General features: G+C 36.0%; 4 protein-coding genes across 5 annotated transcripts; 3 read left to right on the top strand and 1 right to left on the bottom strand.

Moving 5' to 3' along the window:
* Positions 1–4,103: 4,103 nt before the first annotated feature.
* LOC110861079 lies at positions 4,104–7,031 on the top strand. Of its 2 annotated transcripts, none has more exons than XM_035860882.1 (8): positions 4,104–4,319; positions 4,475–4,558; positions 4,637–4,887; positions 4,983–5,120; positions 5,275–6,349; positions 6,436–6,601; positions 6,694–6,802; positions 6,921–7,031. In XM_035860882.1, exons 1-5 carry the CDS (start codon positions 4,229–4,231, stop codon positions 5,389–5,391), a joined length of 681 nt encoding a protein of 226 aa, XP_035716775.1. In that variant the 5' UTR covers positions 4,104–4,228; the 3' UTR covers positions 5,392–6,349; positions 6,436–6,601; positions 6,694–6,802; positions 6,921–7,031. The 2 variants fall into 2 exon arrangements, with proteins under 2 accessions (XP_035716775.1, XP_035716776.1); XM_035860883.1 differs by having other exon boundaries at positions 6,436–6,615.
* A 2,714-nt stretch (positions 7,032–9,745) lies between these two features.
* On the bottom strand, positions 9,746–11,476 carry LOC110861108 (apolipoprotein D). Its single transcript, XM_022110220.2, has 5 exons — positions 11,072–11,476; positions 10,608–10,738; positions 10,360–10,487; positions 10,174–10,266; positions 9,746–10,083 (listed from the first exon to the last, which is right to left on the bottom strand). The coding sequence occupies exons 1-5, from the start codon at positions 11,192–11,194 to the stop codon at positions 9,908–9,910; spliced, it is 651 nt and encodes a 216-aa protein (XP_021965912.1). The 5' UTR covers positions 11,195–11,476; the 3' UTR covers positions 9,746–9,907.
* Positions 11,477–15,107: 3,631 nt separating this feature from the next.
* LOC110861077 (cuticle protein 18.7) lies at positions 15,108–17,216 on the top strand. Its single transcript, XM_022110190.2, has 8 exons — positions 15,108–15,260; positions 15,333–15,461; positions 15,534–15,654; positions 15,762–15,820; positions 15,996–16,134; positions 16,241–16,290; positions 16,383–16,577; positions 16,976–17,216. Exons 1-8 carry the CDS (start codon positions 15,249–15,251, stop codon positions 17,006–17,008), a joined length of 738 nt encoding a protein of 245 aa, XP_021965882.1. The 5' UTR covers positions 15,108–15,248; the 3' UTR covers positions 17,009–17,216.
* A 528-nt stretch (positions 17,217–17,744) lies between these two features.
* On the top strand, positions 17,745–20,111 carry LOC110861057. The gene is made up of 7 exons (XM_022110170.2): positions 17,745–17,867; positions 18,030–18,123; positions 18,187–18,425; positions 18,807–19,157; positions 19,225–19,413; positions 19,485–19,821; positions 19,926–20,111. The coding sequence occupies exons 2-7, from the start codon at positions 18,044–18,046 to the stop codon at positions 20,059–20,061; spliced, it is 1,332 nt and encodes a 443-aa protein (XP_021965862.1). The 5' UTR covers positions 17,745–17,867; positions 18,030–18,043; the 3' UTR covers positions 20,062–20,111.
* Positions 20,112–20,240: the final 129 nt, after the last annotated feature.

Raw genomic sequence — 20,240 nt, 5'->3', positions numbered from 1 at the left:
TATACCATGTGACTTTTATGGGATAAAAATTCTGCAATATAACCGTTATGGAAAAGGGATTATGCAAAGTGACCGGAGACGGCATCAAGGATTGATTCCAGTACTTTGGCACACAATACTTTATTATTAGAAATACAGCATCCAATTTTACGTCGACAGCAAGGACGAATGTCAAGCATAACCAGGGAGCCGTCTTGTTCACGAGTAGTACAATGTGAAAAAATGTTCCTAACTAGTCCCAGTTTCCGGTTCGACGAGGAAGAGCTGAAAAAGTAAATATGCACATACACAAAATGAGAAATTTACTTAATTGACAAAGTTGTAAGAACTATAAAATTCATAACGAGTGTGTCAGGCTTGTTCCTTCCAGATTTTTTTCCAACATTTATAATTCCATACTGTGCATCTACCAAATAGTATAATAACGTTTAGCTCGAAACTGCTTGCTCGGGCAAGCATATTCAACTTAATAATTTTTTAAACTTAAAATTAAAAACACCTCTCCATCAAAAGTAGTGGGGGCAGATGTGGGGATCAGGGGACATTGTCCAAATTCAGACAAACTTTTTATTCGCAATGCAATAAGCCCTTGTTCCAATCTCACAATTCTAATGCCTCTATAAATATGTCCCCCTACTTCCGCCGCCACTGACCAAAAGATTCCTGACTAATTGGTGCATCGTTTATGCAACAAATTAAATTAAAAAAATCAGAAGTTGAAAAAAATACTATGATTTTTAAAAACTTTCTATTATTGAATAAAGTTCTGCGATACCACATATCAACTTACATGATTGAACATCGCCTTCCAGTCTGATCAAGTAGTTGCTGCAAAGTTGTAATTCGTCCGCGTATGTTGCAAACGACCATTCCGTGACCAATGCTAGCATCACTAGTAATAAAATATGCACATTTACCAGTATTTCGAGGAAGGTTGGATTGCTGAGGCCAAAACTGTGGAAAGATAGTAGAACTAAAAGGGCGACCGGAACCGATCCGACGGTTACCATGGATAACAAATAAAAAATCAACTTTTTTGATTTTGAATTCGCAACAAATTTCTGTCTGGAAGGATCCCACTCGAACGGGTGCTGCCAGAAGCGAGCGTTGTATTTTGAACATAAATCAAGCGAAGACCACATTAATTGTGTAACAATCATTTTTATTAAGACGTTATATATTCTCTTTCGAAAAGATATTTTCCAAAAACCTCGACTTGCAATGTAGTTTTATTTATCTTCTGGTCAAATTTGTCATGAGATTACACGTAATGGCGTCATGTTCTATCGAACTCAAAGCTATACGAAACAACGCTACTTCCTTACGTGTTTGCATACATATATGTAGTTTCTACTCATCCTTGGAAGTTGAACTGAATAATCAGTATTACATATGTACATATATATTTACATAGTTTTAATTTCAGGTTAAAAATAATACAAATACCAATACGTTATACGTTCAACCAAAGGCACAATATGTAGGTATAACCGGCAAATAAGCACAACTGAAAATTGCATTAATAACCCAAACACAATTTATGCTTGTTAGTTTTACTCGGTGCATGCAATTATTATGCACATACATATGCATGTACATATATACATACGTAGTAAGTTATGGAAACACTAAATTTAGTATTGAACTTATGCATGTACAGTACATACATGCGTTTATGGTTATGAAAATCATCGAAAACTGCGAACTTGAGTAGACCTATGCTCATACATGTGCAAATTTTGTATTTATTACATATAGAATTACCAAATCCAACTAAAAATATCCAAGCAGAACTACAAAAATTACATCGTTAATGCTGCCCGCAATTACAGATCATCATCCGCTTTTGGATTACTAATTGTCATGGTACTGATTACTAATGGTAAACTACAATTTTACCTCGTATCACCTATTTTGTAAGTTACAAATTGTAACTAATAAACTCCTAGATGTATGTAAACATTTCCAGGTAATTACATACATACATACATACATACATACATACATACATTACGGACATACGTAAGTATATTTCCATTTGTAAATATGTATGTACATCCATATGTATGCTCTCGTTAAAAACCTGGTAGAGTTACGCTTGTATTGATTTCTCCGTACTAAGCGTTTATATCAAAGTTATACAGTAAAAAATTACTATCGATAAGGTAAAACTTAAATACCGAGTCATTACTACACGGTATAGCGTACGTACAGTCAATGGAAAAAGTATTGGCAACCCCCACGCCAGCTAAATAAAATTTGCTGTAACGTTAGAATGCATTATACAATTGGCATGAAAATTTGTAGGCCTTTAGCAAATATTATGTAGTTTTCGATTATAGTCATGTTTTATTGATTCAAATTAGATAAACACAGTTTTTAAATAATTTGTTGGAAAATTTGCAAAATTTACCCGCAAAAAGTATTGGCAACATGTGGCCAAATTAATTACGCGAAACAATTTTCTTAATCAGCTACCACATTTCATTACGGTAAGTTAATTAGGTGACCAAATATGACGTTAGCTACATTTTAAGTCTACAGTTGTGTTGTCTGGAGCCAAAATGGCGACATCAAACGAGCTGTATTTGGCGCAGCGAGAAATAATCATGTATCTTTCACAAAAAAGCTTTACTATCGAAAAATCAAAGAGAAAACATACTTTTCCATATTTACTATTGAATAGGTAGCCAAGAAATATAAAATGACAATCTCAGTTTCTACTTTTCCATGGTGCGGAAGAAAAAAGTCACCTACGCCCGCGAGCCACTGATGAATCAAGCAAATTATCACTCGAGATCGGAAGATTTTAACCCCAAAAACCATGTTGAATTTGAGAACCAACTGTGGCGTCAACATATCATGCAATATTGTGATCAATCAAAAATCATGCCATGGGGTTTCAGGGTCCAGAAGCCCGACTGACGCGAGGGTCCCCAAAACGAACCAACTCAATAAATTGGAATGGACTAAACACCACCCTGAATAGACTTCCAATGAATGAAGAAGGTTCTGCTGGTCTGACATAAGCATATTTTACTTATTCGGAGCCAATTGAATGGTTCAAGTCTGGCGGATGCCATAATAGGCTCACAAAAACGAATATGTTCGTATGACAGCTAAACACAGAAGAGGAGCGATTATGGTTTGGGGTTAAATGACTAGGTCGTGGCGTAGGTAGCTGGTCATTATCGATGGAATCATGACCAATGAGGTCCAAATAATCATTCTAAACGATAATTTGAAATTATTTGATAAAAATCTGACCTATGAAGGAATTTTATATTCCGAAAATTCAGTGACCCCAAACATGTAGCCAATTTAACGATGCAAGGTTTTGGAGATCGAAAAGGTTAAGCTTCTTTCGTTGATTGCACAGTCTCCCGATGTGATTCTGATTGTCCGGATTCAGAAAAGAGGGACTGGTGGGAAACCACTCTTCGAAAAACGAGCTTGTCAAAAGTTCAAAGGAAGTGTGGGCAGCCATATAGAAAAGCGTTATAACGAAACTTGTTGAATCAATTCCACGACGTATTTTTGCTTGTATTGCGTCGAGGGGAGGTGCTACGTAATACTAGAAGCAGTTTGTCATAATAAAATTGGCGTTTCTTTGATTTATGATTTCTTAAGTTAAGGGTTGTCAATACTTTTTGCGGGTAAATTTTGCAAATTTTCCAACAAATTATTTAAAAACTGTGTTTATCTAATTTTAATTAATAAATCATGATTATAATCGAAAACTACATTATATTTGCTAAATGGGTACAAATTTCCATACCAATTGTATGATGCATTCCATGGTTATAGCCAATTTTATTTAGCTGGCGTGGGGGTTGCCAATACTTTTTCCATTGATTGTATGAATACTACGCACTTTTGTAGATCCATAGTATTTCAATACAGCTTGGTATTAAGTATTTTTGTTGTTGCGGCACAATTCATGATTTTAGGAAATTATGTAACTCAAATGTATGTACCTATGTACATTTGTCTATGCACATACCGAAGTTCGGTAACCGAACCTTATGTTGTAAATACGTACATATGTAAATACGATTACATAAGTTCTTTGTGAGACCAAAAACTGGAGCGAGGTAAAAGTTGGCGTGTTTACATTTGTACACACTTTATATCTTTCACATTTTACAAATTGTGAACTGTTCATTTCCTATTTTTAATATCTCATAAAATAAAACCAATAATTAATTTCTATAGCAACAAATTCGAGATGGAAGAGCTCCTTGCCAGGGTAGCCTATTTGGAAAACATCGTTTCGAAATTGGCGAAATGGACACATTTTTCTGAAATTGTCCACTTTGGTAGGAAAAATTTATTTCCATTATTGCTCATCATTTTTATTCATTTATTTTGGCCAAAGACTGGCACCAATCCTGCCAGAGCATGTTTATGTACATAAAAATATAGTTTGTGATAATTACATAATTATTACAAAATAAAATATTTTCCACGACAGATTTTCCCTTGGAAGAAGATCCCCTTTCTCTCGACGTACAATGTGACACAATTACTCCGCAATCTTCCAAATCTCGGCGACGAAGTACATAAATATAGAACTTTTACTCAGAATTTGGTTTAAAATTTCCTAAAAATTAATCTTATACATATTTATATTCAGACCGGACATCTTTTCCACTCCAACAAGGAACAAATCCTGTTCAAAATTCTTCTCCATCCTGCTCGCCAAACGCTATACTTGTCAAAACCGAAGAGGTCGAGATCTACCAAGAAATTCAGGACGACAATGACACAGATTTCGTCATATTTCCTCAAGACGAACCGGAAACCGGTAGAAACGAGGACACAATCGGCTCCCACAATTCGAAAGAACTCAATTCAGCCAATCCTGAATCACTGGATGAAAGCAAAGTTAGTACAAAATAGGAGAAAAAAGCAGCATAATTAATTTTCATGATCCTAAAATCCAAGTGGATGGCAATAAATTTCCATTTTTTTCTCCCCAGAAACCTTTCATCCTCCGAGGCAGCTACTTTGACATTATTGAAAGTAAGGGTGTCAGTGTGACGGTAAAATGCAAAGCTTGCGGAAAAGTTGTCAGGGGGCAGTTAACCTCAACCGGGAACTTTTTACGTCATCTAAAGGTAAATGAAGTTGACACCTGCATGCACATGTGTTGTAAATATATGCATACATAGATATTTATGTACATGATGATGATGATGTACGCCGTCGTATGTGATCACATGAATGAATGTATGTATTTCACATTAATTTTGATTATGTATTTTTTATCAGGAGGAACACGAAGATTTAATCGGAATGTATAAAAATGACTTGCAAAATGATCAACAACAGCGGCGACAAGGAAGAAAAAGAAATATTCCAAAAAGTTGTAGCAAACTTTTAGCCTAAGAAGGGCATATACATATGTACATATCTGACACAGTTTCCTAACTTCAAGAGCCGTCTTTCATGAATTACTAAATTAATTTTTCATCTACTTCCCTTCATGTAACGTATATAAAAGTAAACGTTGTCTCCAGTACCGGGTAAAAGGTATGCATATAGATACATATTTACTGCAAATTGTTATCTACGATTTGCCTTAATTATTTTAAATTTATTAGTAGCGCTATGGTTAAAAATATTGTGCAAAATTTAATTCAACTCTATCTGAAGAGTAGTGTCACTACTATTTTGTATTATTGTTTATGGATATAAATGCTATGACCTTTCCAAAATATGTGCTTTCATAAGATAGTTACCAGTCTAACATTTACAAATATGTAGAAGATGAAGATATCCTATATAGATATATACGTACGTATGTATGTATTTGCACATCAATTTATACTGTAATGCATATTATGTCAGTAAATTATAAATAAGTACAAACCGTATATTTGTGTCATCCCAGCCAACAATTCGGCCAAAATTCTTTGAAAGAGGTCTGTACGAACAGGTCGAAATCACCACGAGCTCGAAAGCTGCCAGAATTCTTGAAGAATTCGATACGATTTCACTGCGAATTCGCACAGAAAAATCTTCAACGAATGTAGGCCGAAAGGTGACCGAAATTCGTTCCGATTTCTTTGTGGTTTCACTCCGAATTCTTAAAGGAAAATCTTGATCGAATTTAGACAGAAAGATAGCCCGAATTCGTCACGATTTCTTGGAGATTTCGGTAATCTCAATTAGAGTGTACGAATTTTTAAGGAATTCTAGCTAAGGCCGCAGTCTGTTCTTCGAGGTGGCCATGAGGCTACGCAATTTATTACTGCTCTACATCAGACAGAAACAGGATTTTACAAAACAACTATAATTTGGAAATTTATCTGAATAATAAATCCTCTCTCCAAATTCGGACCTGGTAAGTATTTGATTTTGTAAAATGTTGTACCAAGGTTTATCTCTATTTCGCTTTGTTTTTGGTTAATTATTCTTTGTGGTATTCAGATCACCATTGTCTATGGAGGAGTGAGAGGATAAGAGGAAGTCGATGTAATTTGCAAGATGCCGAAAAAATTGCTGACTGACGATTTATTGCCCAAATATAGTCTAAAAGGAATGAAGAAAAAGCTTTCGCTTTCTACGCCGGCGGATATCAAAGATGTCCTTTACAGTAAGTAGGAATAAGTAAGGAGAATCATATTATGTGTATATAATTAGGATAGATTTCTTCCCTTGAACTTATTACATTTTTTTAATTATTAGGGGGTGCAGCAAATCTGATGAGCCCTTTGCTACCTGACCTTGCAAAATTTGAGGACGGAATCTCGAAGGAGTTGACCAAGGCCCGTGATCGTATGTATAAACGCAACAAGTGAGTTTTATGTTCTTTACCATTAAATTTTGAAATAAAATTTTGCTTCAAATTTTTAAGTTTTTTGCTATTATCAATATATTGTGCAAAATATTTAAAATCTGTTTTAATTTCACAGGAAACAGCCAGTCAGCAACAACTTGCCCTCTCCATCATCACAGAATTAATTTACAAATAATTAGCTTATTTTTTGTTATGGCCATCTAAGCAATAAAATAATTCAAAAGAACAAATCATTTATCCAATTTTTCATTTCAATGTAAATCGTAGTGATTTCGGGCAGAATTCGTACAAAATTCATTAGGATTTCTATCAGAAATCAACACGAAGTCTTGCAAGAATCGCAAAGAATTCGTACAGAATTCGGCGTAAAAATTCGTGACGAATCGTCAAGAAATCTGTACGATTCTGCGGACATTTCCCACCGATTTCTTCTGGATTTCTGTACGAATCGTCAAGAAATCGATCCCGAATAGGTCGAAAATTGTGGCCGAATTGATCCCGAAAACACAAAGAATTGTTGGCTGGGATGTGACGAAATTCGTACTTCTTTTCTAAAATGGGTTGGTACATACTCGACGTGTATGTACATATATATGTAGCGGTGTATTCATGTGACATCAAATCTCATATGTTATGCAGTCGCAAAAACAATACAATTTAGTTTCGCACACATAATTTAATCAATATAAATAGTCAATTAATTTACATTTTACGTCAAAATTGGTTTATACCCTGAGTTGGTCCCCCTTAGCGTTTACCCCAACAACCCTCCAAACCATGAACCCCTGTCGTGGCTGACGGCCTCTTTGTCATCCACTTCTCTGACCTTGCCCTCCATCCCGAGCAGACTCCCTTGACCGATCCCATTCAAGCCGACCTTCGCCGCTTCAATACTTCCCGCGATGGGTGACACCAACGTGGAGAAGCCCATCCCAAGTCCACCCGCCACCGAGCCGAGGAGCCCTTTGTAGGCGCCATCCAACGCTTTGGGAACTAGGTTATCACCCACGGCGTCGATAAGTCCACCCCCGACGGAACCCAGGGTTTGATACACTTTGGCGTGAAGGTCCTCAATGTATGTTTTGTCCTAAAATTAAAATAATCAGCTTCTAAATTATATTTATTTATTTGATGACTAAAATTTTGTAATTTTGGCCCCTTAACCTTATTAATCACGGGAACTTTAAAATAATGGAGGCAATGCACGCACTCATTGATAACTTTAGAAAAATCGTAAAATTCCATACTTTCAATATATATTTCCTATGAAAATTAGCTATGCAATTACAAATTTTTGTAAGTTTGTAAGATCAAGTGCGTCATTTTATTCGGTAGGTTAAAGTTTGTCTAAATGTATGAATTTTGCAGTTACCAAGGACTTCGTGAATTACCTCATTTTGTTCTATCTCATTCAATGCATAAAATAATGTTCATAAATTTGACCAATATTTCCTAAAGTAATGATACGGTTTTCAGACGTGTGTGTGTACATTTTGAAAAGCAAATTGACCAATAAATAAAATAAACTAAGGGGTAAAACGCTTATGTAAAAAAATTTGCATGATCATTTCTTCTTGTACGACATTTTGCGAAAAATTTGGTAAATTGTACAAACATATATATCAAAATAATTGTCTCCCTTGTCAATGGTAAGCTTCACTTAACCCAAAAAAATTTTTCTCACCTCCGATGTCTTTCCTTGGAACGCCTTATCCGCAAAATTGTCTCCAGCATCTTCTAACAAGCCGAACGGAGTGTACGCCCCAGCATGCAAATTTTCTGCAAATATTTGTCCCGCAGATTTATTTGAATTGTCCCCGAAGATATTATCCTTTACGACGTTAAAGTTATCCACGCCTTTCGACCCAGTTGCTGAGCCGTCCTTTTCGACGATATCGTACGTTCTCGCGTCGGCGGGAAGGATCGTTTCACGCGCTTCCCGCTCAAGTGGGACACTTTCTACGATGGAGATAAATACAAGGGAGACGATAAAACCTGAAATAATTGTGGTAAAAACACACCATAATTATGCATATTATGAACGTATTTACTCTCGATAACATCTTATTTAACATCGCAACTAACTTAGCAAGTGCCCAAAATTATATCTACATATGTAGAAGGGATTCACAAAATATGATTTCGCAATTTTCGTAAATCTGTTCAAATATGTACTTCTCTTGTCCTATTTTTATTTCTGTGGTTTTGTTTGCAATTTCTAAAGCATTGAATATAGAGAATTAGTTAACGAAATTTAAAAATATCTACCTACAAATTTGCTAGGTACATAAAATTGTATGATTTTGAAAGTGAAAGTTTTGGGAAATTCAGCAAATTTCGCAAAACTATGCTTAATTGGCAAGATTTTCGAGCTATGTATGTAACGTGAAGAGAGTACGCCATTTGACTTGTTAAAAATTTACTGGATTGACTTATCTATACATTTAAAAATATTACTAACTTACACAACTTAGAAACCTGAAAAGTGCGTGTTCGACCCATAGTAAGTTAATAAGTTCGCTTTTAAAGTACCTTCTTCAACCGGGTCTTACTCCATTACTAGGTCAGTTAACACCTTGTAATTTATTTAAGTATTCTTCTCACACGGAAGGTAAACAATTTATTTAGGAATTGTCAAGATCTTATTGTTCCGATAACAATTGATACATATTAAAGAGTCGATGCGTATGTACATATGTATGTACATATTCAGTCAGAATAAGCCACATGAAAACCTGTATCTTTTCTTTACGATGCATCTGAAAAATTCTGCGTGGTGGTTTTGGCAGAGAGTTTTTTTAAAAAATAATTCGGAAGTGATAGCTTCGAAAAAGCCATGCCTCGAACTAAGTACATTTCAAAATTGGGAAATTAAATATATTTCCATTTTCCACGGTTAATGGATATAATTAAATTTTAAAGTTTTCCATAGATCGTGTTGATGTACATAATATTTTATTATTAAAATCCATGTACATGTACATATGGGATATATTTAAATCTTGTTTTTTGTACTTTTACAATATTATAACACAGTTTATTACAAAGATTAAATTATAGCTGGGATAAATTATTAACGGATATTTATTTTAAAATGAAATATTAGTGGTGGTGGTGGTATTCAGTGGGAAAGAAGACTTTGGGCGTTTCCTGAATTTCGTCACATTTACTCCTGACCAAGAGTGACCTGTCGATCCCTAGTCGATCGAGACTATTGTGCACGAGCCGTTCTACCCGGGCCGGGTAACTCGGGTATCGAGACAAGATCCAAACGCTCTCTGAAATTCAGTAAGTCAAATAATATGCAAATAAATAACAAAAAAAAAATTCTGCCTTGTTAAAATTTTCTAATAATTAACGCCACCTACCAAAATGAACTGCAAGGAGTGAAACGCATCCGAATTTGATGATGTAATTGTCATAATCCGTATCCGCTAATTTGTAGCTGTACGTGTACTGAACTATTTCACAGTTTATAAGTAGAATATTTATTTATATTTATATACCCACTCAATTAAAAAATGCATAAAATTAAAAATTCTAACCTTACTTACATTTTGGTTGTGGTAGAATTGGGTTAAAAAGCTCCAGAGTCAACTGCATGTTCCCAATGGTAAAATTCTTGTTTAGGGTAGAATCAAGGAAAATCGTGTTTCCTGGAAACGCCAATTTCTTGCCGGTCCTGGATAAATATGAAAAAGTATTACAAACATAAGGATGAATTATCTATTTAGTTTTATATTAAAATTTCCATTTTATTTTATGAATACAGAATTACTCGCCAAAATTTTTCACAACTCACACAGATTCCTTTAATCGAATCGTCGTTGCCAAACTGCCATCCTTCTGAGGGTCATAGTTCACAGTGATGCAACTTCCGGTTACTTCAGGGAGGAAGAAAAATCTCTCCACTTCGTACCATAACCCGCCATACTTGCAAAAAAAAATCACCAATTAACACAAATTGATATCAACGTTTGGCAAATACTTTAGTCCATATGTAAATAGCTGCCAAATCAGCTCGTAAAGTAAACATTTATTATGTGGACTAGAATCATAAGATCATATTTTTTGCCAAGAATTCTTGCGAAATCCATCAAATTGGATGTTAGGAAACTTTGCAAACCAAAATCCAGGCGCAGTTTTTGCAAACTTTGGCATATTAGACCATCAGTTTTGCAAACTTTGGCATATTATATACCCTCAGTTGCAAATGCGTATATACTCCGTTAATTAATTAGTTAACTATCTCCTAATTAAGCTTACCCGTTGGACGTCGATATATTTAAACGGCTCAACTTTTGGACACCTTCCAGGTACCGGGTGTTGTCCCTCTGTCAACTTTATCGTTATAATTAATAAACACCACAAAATTAAAGGGGTTGACATTATTGCCAATTAAATACTTATTAAAATGATTATTGAGGAAGGTGTTGATGCCTCGACATTAAAAAAGGTTATGAACTTGATTAACGAGTTTGGCTAATTAATCAGAACGCGTGTTGGTTTCCCATGTGCACGGAAGGAAGGAAGGTGAGGGCGAAGGGCGTGAGGAAACAGGGTGCATAAAATTGCATTAAAATTGCAATTTTTCTAAATACATTGATAAGTAATTATTTGAGACATTCATTCTTCCATTGCCCACATAAGTATGTAGCAACATAATTTCGAAAAAATAAATTGAAACCTACTAAAAACTAGCCTTGGAGGTTCCAAATTTCGAAGCCCAAATTATTTGCAAGCTTACAAAGTTTGTAGTTTTTTTCTAACTTTGCTAACAATACGAACTCGTAATGAATACCCCAATTATCTTTGATTTAATCACTTACCCACGTTTAAATACTCATGTATGGTATTTATGATCCAGTAGTAATTAGTAAAATTGTTTAAATGTATTTTACCAATGTTTTCATAATACCAAGAGCTGTGTAATTTATTTTGGGACCCATTCCTTCTCCTAATTTGTTTATGGCTGATACAATACGTTTGTGTATAAAAAAACAAGTGTAAAATTATTATTAAGTAAAAAAAAAGTGTATCGTTTTATTCATGGTTGAATTGTATGAATTTTTTCTGAACATGTGTATGTATGTAATACAGAATCTATTCATGGAAATGTCCTTGCCGCAGTATTTTCATGAAACAATGTGAACTAGATTGGCTCAGATTTCAGTAAATGGATGTGTTTTTGCTAAAAAAACGAACTTTGATAAAAAGTGAATATTATGATACTGATTCCATTTCTTGCTGGGAACCCTGTATTTCTTGGGCTAGACTTTGACATTTAATTAAAGCGATTGCAGTTTGAGATAAACTAATTATGTGCACATCTGCTCCGTTACATAACTAAAACAATATTCTATTTTATCCAGTCGTTAAGCTTATGCCCAAGCTTTCAAAAGGGATTAGGCATTAAGTATGTGGTCGAGTTTCAAAGACTTAAAGCACATAAGATTCCTTCATCTCAATAGGACTCTAGTCAATGGCATCTTTTATGCAAGGTCTGTTTCCCTGGAAGCTTATCAAAGTCACGATAAAGCCTTCTAACTATTTTTGTATTTAGAGAGCAAGGTTGGTAAAATCACATGGAAACATGTGCACTTCTTCCTTATCTAATTAAGCGTCTAACGAGTTTATTGTGTCAGGTTATTTTTTTATTACCCAAAGTACTTAACTAATCAACTTCTTAATTAAACTACTACTTACATAATTAACTTTAACTGCCGGTTAAAACATGTACATATGCAACCAGCTCACTTTTGTCTTTGCACGATTTTAATTAAACTCAAAACCTGTCTCCGTTAGAAACACCAAAGGGAGGGCGGCCTGGTGGATACGAATTTGACCTTGAATAACCCCGGAACGGTTTGTCGTAGCGGGTCAAAATTTTGAACAGACGAGCATGTTATCCTCAGATAGTTGTGTGCAAAATTTCAGCCTTCTACTTTGAAAAATGCCTGCCCCACAGCCCCCACAAGCTGAGACAGTCATTTCAAATAGTTCCAGAAAAAATCTCGCCCGTGTTTGCAAAAAATTTTATTTGAATATTCTGTTGAGGAATAGAAGTGGGCTATTGGTGACAATTGACGAAGAACTATTTTCCCTACAAGTTACTAATTGGGTTCGAAGAGCTTACTACACGACAAATGCCGAAAAAAAATTCAAGAAATTTGGTGCTTTTCAGTGAGGAGAACTTTTTTAAACAGTTGATGGTCGTGGGTGCAATGTCCTGTCGTGGTGTCCTCCCACTTATCAAAGTCCCCCAAAAAGTGAAGGAATCTTCGAAGTATTATGTGGACCTTGTACTGAAACCACTTTTAGAATACAATTTTCCTAATTTGCACGGTAAAATAATAATTAAGGTGATTTTTCATCATGACGGAGCGTCCTCCCAGACGGCAAAGTTGACCCAAGATTATGCAAATGACCTAGGAACCTAGATTGGGGATAAAAATCATTTGGAATAGTGAAATACCTATACAATCCCCTGATATAAGTCAAATCGACTTGTTTGAGTTCGGATAGATGAAAAGAAAATCTTTCTGTGGGGACCGAATTTTTTAGACGGAGTTTGGAAAAAGTTGAAACGAGTGTCTCAACTTCTGGGGGCTGTGGGGGAGGCATTTTTGAAAGTAGAGAGTTGAATTTTTACACACAACTATCTGAGGATAACATGCTCTTCTGTTCAAAATTTTGACCCGCTACGACAAACCGTTCCGGGGTTATTCAAGGCCAAATTCGTATCCACCAGGCTGCCCTCCCTTTAGTAAAGACTCGAAAAATATTTGCATAAACCAATTACTGTATTATTGTATTACATAGTTATTCCCATATTTAGCTTAGTTTGCAATTTTTGAAAAGCTCATCGTTCGTAAAAACATATTTTAAATTGAAGGGTTAAAAATTAATTCAAAATATGCATGTGCAAATTTTATAAAAAATAGCATTTTTCTAAACAGAATATTGCCATGCAAATCTCACTTGCTTATTAATCCGATTAATGGGTATTTAAAGTGGTCATTGGTGATTACTTAGTTTCGCCCTAAGTTACTAGTATCATGAATATGTCACCAATTAATAGTCACAGTGATTTTCTCATATTTTTCATAATTTAAAGTACATTTTGAAAACACTCGAGGAAATGCATACCCACCCAAGAATATTCCATGATCCAAAAATAACCCTTTTTTAGGTACAAATTACAGTTAATTGCAGTCATTGCTAATAAACTCAATTGTATCTTATTTATACCTCCAGCAAAATTTAATTACCCAACCCAGCAAGGAAAATACATTAAAAATAAATACATGCACGAAGGGCGTATGCACCACCACCACCACCTCACAAAAATTTCATTATCTTCTCAACACGATGATTATTATCAATACCTGCCGTCGCTCAAGCCCTGCATCCACTCCCAATCAAATCATCATAACATGTTTTTTGCCCAATTTTGCCAATTCATTCATTCATTCATTCGCTAACTCACTCGCTCACCCTTTCTTCTTACCGTCAAGTCAACTAAACCAATGCACAATCAATAAATCCAACACAAAGAGTCGCCTTGTTTCTTCTGCATAGAAATTGTTTAACCAGCTAATGTACAAATTTATCTCAATTACACCTCATTTTTTGCAGGGCTGGGTTGTCCCTCGTGAGGAGTGAGTCCTGCAAAAATTACGTTAATCCGTTTATGCGAGAAATTTTTGATAGTGAAAGCTATATTTTGGTGATGTTAAAGATTAAGAATTATCGAATCATGTTTTACATGTTCTGAATTAATTTGTAACCCTTAAATTTACATAAAACGTATTTTCGAATTTCTGATCATGATCTGCTATATGTAAGGGGTCGAAAGTTCGCAATTATCCGTAAAATCTTGTAAAAACGTCTTCAAATCTAAAATTAAAATCTTAAAATCCTCAAATGGAACAAACAAAACGAAAACACAAAAAAAATGTTTTCAACGAATATAAATTTTTCAAACATTTTACGCTTATTTCAACATGGAAATCAATTTTATTTCTTCCAAATGTTTTTCGAATTTGTATTTTGACAGGTATGTAAACAGGTATGGATTGTCTCCAAAAAATCGCCCTTATTTTTGCACATCCCCCTGCATCAAGCAGGCAGGCACACTTCCACCTTATTTATTGGCGTCACCCTCTTTTTCATACGTGATCATATCACATCTTCCTTGCCCTGACCACATCTCAAGTAATAATTCATGTGCATGCGACGCATGTAAGTAAGCCAGCATTTTGTGATGTGAGTGATTATATCACAAAATCTTCCTTAAGATGATATTCACTCCAGAAATCAAGATCAAGGTCGGGCTCGACGTATAAATGGGTTCCATCAGGCCTTCTTCCGCCATCAATTCGCATCCTATCCTCCTTTTGAGCCGAGCTTCGAGTGAAGAGTCTGCCAAAAAATTTCTAAAATGCATTCCGCCGTGAGTGAAGAAATTAAGAAATTTGGAAAAAATTTGGGGAAAAATTGTAAAATTTCCTCATTTTTGTCTTAGATCGTTTTCGCTTCCCTTTTCGCCGTTGTGTGCGCCGGAGGAATCCCGGGCATTCCAACCGCCCACGGAATCATTCAAGGTGTCGCTGATACCCCGGAAGTTGCCGCAGCTAAGGCTCAACACTACGCTGTAAGAGGATTTGCAAATTTGTGAAATTTTTGAAAATGTGCAAAATTTTAAATTTGCATATTTTTTTGCCAGGCTCACGCCGCCGCTCGAGGTGTTATTGCCGCCTCAGTTCTCGGATACGCTGCCGGACCAGCCCCCATCTTGGCCCACGCTCACCACGGACACATTGCTGGAATCCCAACTGCTCATGGAGGTGAGATTATTGTAATTACGCAAATTCGGGGGATTATTCATGATTACGCAAATTATGGATTTTTATTTTACGGAAATTTAAATTTTACTTTATTTTGCTTTGTTTAGTTATCACCGGAGTTGCTGATACCCCCGAAGTCGTTGCCGCTAAGGCTCAACATTTCGCTGTAAGCCAAAAAATTTCATGAAGAAAACATGGCATGGCAATCAGATTAAAATCATAGCAATTTTTTGCGATTTCAATGTTTTTTTTTGCTAAGTGTAAAAAAGTCTTTACTGTGGATTTCGGTGTCTGCATTTTTAGAATTATCAAAATTATGAAAAAATATTTTTTTACTATAGGCCCACGCCGCTGCTCGAGGTCACGGTCACGTCATCGCCGCTGCCCCAGTCGCTGCTGGATTCGGTTATGCCGCCCCAGTCTTGGCCCGCGCCGCCGTTCCATTGGCCGGTATCCCAACCGCTCACGGAACCATCACCGGTAATTTGCATGAATTTCAAAAAATTTGCATAACGCACATGCAATAATTAGCATGAAGTTTACAAAATTTGCCCCATACAATTCTAACATTCTACTTAACCCATAGGTGTCGCTGATACCCCCGAAGTCGTCGCTGCTAAGGCTCAACATTTCGCTGTAAGTGCAATACCCGGATTTTTATCCAGAAATTTGACCAAATGTTGTCATTTTCGCAATATAATGTATAATTTTTGCAAATTTTTCTCCAGGCCCACGCCGCCGCTCGAGGTCATGGTCACATCGTTGCCGCTGCTCCAGTTGCAATTGCCGCCAGCTACGGGTACGCCGCCGCTCCCCTCGTGACCCCAGCGCACAACATCGCCGGGATCCCAACCCCCTTCGGTACCATCACCGGGGTTGCTGAAACTCCAGAAGTTGTTGCTGCCAAGGCGCATCATTTCGCCGTAAGTTTTCAGCACGTCAATTTATGAGGAATTTTGTAACTGTGTAAAGTTTTAAAATTTTTACAAAAATTGGGAACAAAATGCAACACATTTTTGTACCTAAAATTTCACAAGATTTGGAAAAGTGTCCTAAATTTTACTAAATATTTTGTAAAATTTAGTTTATTCCATTACAAACTTAAGCGTGATATTTAGCATGCAACTGTTTAAATTCGCAAAGTACACAATTTTTTAAACAAATTAAGTCGTGTACAAATTTCACGATTTTTCAAATTCTGAATTTTCTCACCAAATTTTGTAATATGATTTTGTTTATACAGTTACAAAGTTATACGTGAACAAATATGCTATGCATTAATACTTGCTATAATTAATCTTCATACTTTTTCGTTTTCCAGGCACACGCCCAAGCTTTGGCCCGAAACGGTTAAGCTGAACGAAACCTATTTATTCTCACTTATCAACTATTCATCCTTCCCCTCTCATCTTGAACCCTTTGTTTTTTGAGCTTATCTATTTTCACTTCTTTCCCTCTCATTGTTTTCCATTCTGAAAAAAACCTGAACTGTTTTTTTATTTTTGTAATGTTCCACATATATGTGAAATAAAAACAAAGAATTCTTCTTCTCGCAAAATATATACGAGTACTGTGTACAAAAATTGCACTTTTTTCTGATAAAATTTCGCAATATTATTGCGGATTTACATATTTTCTGTGACATAAATACTTTTCGCCAAGTAGAAACCACGGCGGTATTCATTAAGTAGTTCGCACAGCATTTGGATGAGCAAGATAGAAAATGACTTTTCACCCCAATTTTTTGCGAACTTTTTGTTCTGCGAACATTGCAAACGATGCGAACTAATGAATTATGATTATTCGTAAATGTATTACAATTAGTGTAATTAACAATTTTATTAAAATCCACTGTGATTCACATTTTAGTAAAATCATTCTTTGTTGACGTGAATTTCCCAACTGCTGTGATTTTACATAGAACCGGACCGTGCGTAAAGAACGCGTCCCTTTTCAAATAGTATTGACCCTTGCCCTCTACATGGTCGCTGATAATGTTACTATGCAATGGATAAGCTAGATAAGCACTTGTCCTGCCTTATCAAAACGATTACGTGTTTCATGCACTGCCCCAGATGGAAAATACGGCAGGGAAAAGTGAGCGAGCGGCAACTGAACATCTGCTTTCCGCAAAATAATAACAAAACTTTAAAAAATCGTAATTTTACCATAATTCATTAAATTATTCGGTTACAAACACTTTGGCGAAGTCAGTAAGTAAATTAAATTTGAACTTCGAAATTAGCAACGTACTAATGCCAAAATTTCGCGAAATAATGATTTTACTTACTTAATAAATTAAATAAATTATCTGTTAAATATTAGTATTTAGCTTTAGCATAAAAATTTGATTTTTAACTTAATTAATATTTCAGGCGTATAACTGAAGATGGTAGCCTGCAAAGGGTGTGTCATACCGGCTTGTACGATACAGGACAGACTAAACACTCGAAAAATATCATTCCATAGGTAAATATGTAGTAAACCTAAAATTGGGATTTAATCGTTATGTAATGAAGCGATTTCGTTTAGATTTCCCCCAAGCAACCAACGAGAAATGCAAGAAAAATGGATCCAACTTGTCCGCAAGTTAAGACAAGATGCTAGTTGGGAACCTCATGAACAAGCTGTCGTCTGTTCTCGACATTTTACCAGCACCCAAGTACAAAAGATTGGAAAACGAGGAAAACTGTTGGGTTGGCATGTGCCATCCTTATTCCTCCAAGAATGTGACCAAGTGACAAAGGAGCTGGACGTGGACCATGTTCAACGTAAGCGAGTAAAACCTGTATCAAATTGTTAGGTACAAAAAAATGTGAGAGCTATATGTACGTCGATCAAACGCGTCAATTAGTTAGGTTTCCGGTATCAACGTATAATTTTCGAAGCTCTCTTCACTAGCAAATTAATTATTTTTAGATGTCGACGTGTTGCTTTGCCGTTTCGAATTTCTGTTCTCAGCTTTTTTTCCAGGATTTAAGAGCGGAATCTTTTGTGGACGGCTTTTTAAGGAATCTTGGTTTTCAGATCAATCTTAGTCTCAGTTTATGATAAGCAGGTTAATAGTGTACACGGCACAAAATCTTTCTCGGTACCGCTATTTCATTACCTCCGGTTTCTTATTATATTCAGCACATGTATTTTTATTGCAGCCACAGTCCAACCCCCGACCACACCGCAACTACCAGCAAACCAGAATCAACCCATCCGATCAGATACGAGGGGTTGTTTCCTCTGCTCAATTTTGACCCTGTCCACCGGCCCCCACAGTGATCACGTCAAGGAACAAATCCGCCTTTTTAAGGATCTCTTGAACCAGGCGGCCTTCAATCAGGGTCTCACCGCCGATGCGTCCTTTTCCCTTGTCTACCCGTCCGAGGGGGACGAAAATTCCTGCCTCTCTTGTCTCACCACGGTCGCCGCGGTGTGGGCATTAGACCGAGAAATAATTCTGTTGAAAGAACGAATTAAAAAAATGGTAGAAAAAAGTCTGAATCAACACGGTAAAATTCCAGAAATTTAGAAACACTAATTTATGAATCGAAATCAACGTCTTCTTAAAAATTTCAGCCGAAAAATTTATAAATCGAGCGAAAGCAGAGAATGACAAACTTCAAGCAAAAGAATCAAAAGGAAGCTTTGAAAGCAAAAGGAAGAAGCAAATTGATGGAAACATTTCACCAAAACGTGAAAAACTTGAGGTATGTGACCAAGCCGTGTTCGACTGGATGATTGCGGCTTCCACTCCTCCCACTCAAAGTATGTACTCAATAAATACGAACCAGGAACATTTAAATGGTCAAAGATTGTTAAGTTATCAATTTCTTCAGATCTCTCGGCCGCATCTTCTTCCTCGACATCAGGTCCCATCGAGCCAACCGAAGTAAACTGTGTCACAGAATTTCACCCTCTCGAATCGACATCGCCTTTAAATTCACCTATGCATAAACCAGTTGTGGACGAAGAGTCGCCCATAATATCGACCCCGTCTCCATATTCTAATGAGGATAACAACGGTGTCGAGAAGGAAGCAGTAACCACAAACCTGGTCAAAATCGAGACAGACAACGAAAATTTCTTCGAATTTGAGGAAGCCGAAGAAATGCCGACCGGCGCGTCAACACCAAATTTTACCCCTCGTGTTATTACGTCTTCCAATTCCGTTAGGTATTTATGACATTACAAGAAAACTCTGTTTTTAATTTTTATGCTTGCCATAATATGATCATTTATGCATACATACGCAATTTCATGATTTGTTATCATTCTAGCCAAGATCAAGAAGACTACGTACTGTATGAAGGCGACCGACCGTATGGATGTTCTCGATGTGTGTGCCGTTTCGTCAACAAATCCTGGGTTGTTCGCCATATGAATAAGTGTAAAGGAATGAGATCAATACAGTAACAATAATAACAATTTAAAATGAAGATAATAAATTTTTGAAACCATTGGAATTTTTTTTTGGTATTGCAATTCTAATACCATTTTCATAAAAATATTTAGTTTAAAAATTCCGAGGTACAACTATATATCTAAATATGTAAATGTTGCAGTTGGGAAATTCACGCCAACAAAGGATATGC

The sequence above is a fragment of the Folsomia candida genome, unplaced genomic scaffold (assembly GCF_002217175.1).
Source record: "Folsomia candida strain VU population unplaced genomic scaffold, ASM221717v1 Fcan01_Sc037, whole genome shotgun sequence".
NCBI classification, from domain to species: domain Eukaryota; kingdom Metazoa; phylum Arthropoda; class Collembola; order Entomobryomorpha; family Isotomidae; genus Folsomia; species Folsomia candida.
The sequence above is the reverse complement of the archived record's forward strand: the minus strand, read 5'-3'. Positions and strand labels throughout refer to the sequence as shown.

What these genes read in the sequence shown, in the direction of transcription:
- LOC110861057 (XM_022110170.2), top strand. Translation starts at nt 18,044, where the DNA reads ATGGTAGCCTGCAAAGGGTGTGTCATACCGGCTTGTACGATACAGGAC. An exon ending in CGAAAAATATCATTCCATAG is followed by an intron (nt 18,124 to 18,186) that starts GTAAATATGTAG and finishes GATTTCGTTTAG; the next exon opens with ATTTCCCCCAAGCAACCAAC. An exon ending in AAAAAGTCTGAATCAACACG is followed by an intron (nt 19,158 to 19,224) that starts GTAAAATTCCAG and finishes TAAAAATTTCAG; the next exon opens with CCGAAAAATTTATAAATCGA.
- LOC110861108 (XM_022110220.2), bottom strand. Translation starts at nt 11,194, where the DNA reads ATGTCAACCCCTTTAATTTTGTGGTGTTTATTAATTATAACGATAAAG. An exon ending in AATTCTACCACAACCAAAAT is followed by an intron (nt 10,267 to 10,359) that starts GTAAGTAAGGTT and finishes ACTGTGAAATAG; the next exon opens with TTCAGTACACGTACAGCTAC. An exon ending in ACTCCTTGCAGTTCATTTTG is followed by an intron (nt 10,084 to 10,173) that starts GTAGGTGGCGTT and finishes ACTGAATTTCAG; the next exon opens with AGAGCGTTTGGATCTTGTCT.
- LOC110861079 (XM_035860882.1), top strand. Translation starts at nt 4,229, where the DNA reads ATGGAAGAGCTCCTTGCCAGGGTAGCCTATTTGGAAAACATCGTTTCG. An exon ending in AATCACTGGATGAAAGCAAA is followed by an intron (nt 4,888 to 4,982) that starts GTTAGTACAAAA and finishes TTTTCTCCCCAG; the next exon opens with AAACCTTTCATCCTCCGAGG. An exon ending in ACTTTTTACGTCATCTAAAG is followed by an intron (nt 5,121 to 5,274) that starts GTAAATGAAGTT and finishes ATTTTTTATCAG; the next exon opens with GAGGAACACGAAGATTTAAT.
- LOC110861077 (XM_022110190.2), top strand. An exon ending in CTAAGGCTCAACACTACGCT is followed by an intron (nt 15,462 to 15,533) that starts GTAAGAGGATTT and finishes TTTTTTTGCCAG; the next exon opens with GCTCACGCCGCCGCTCGAGG. An exon ending in CTAAGGCTCAACATTTCGCT is followed by an intron (nt 16,291 to 16,382) that starts GTAAGTGCAATA and finishes ATTTTTCTCCAG; the next exon opens with GCCCACGCCGCCGCTCGAGG.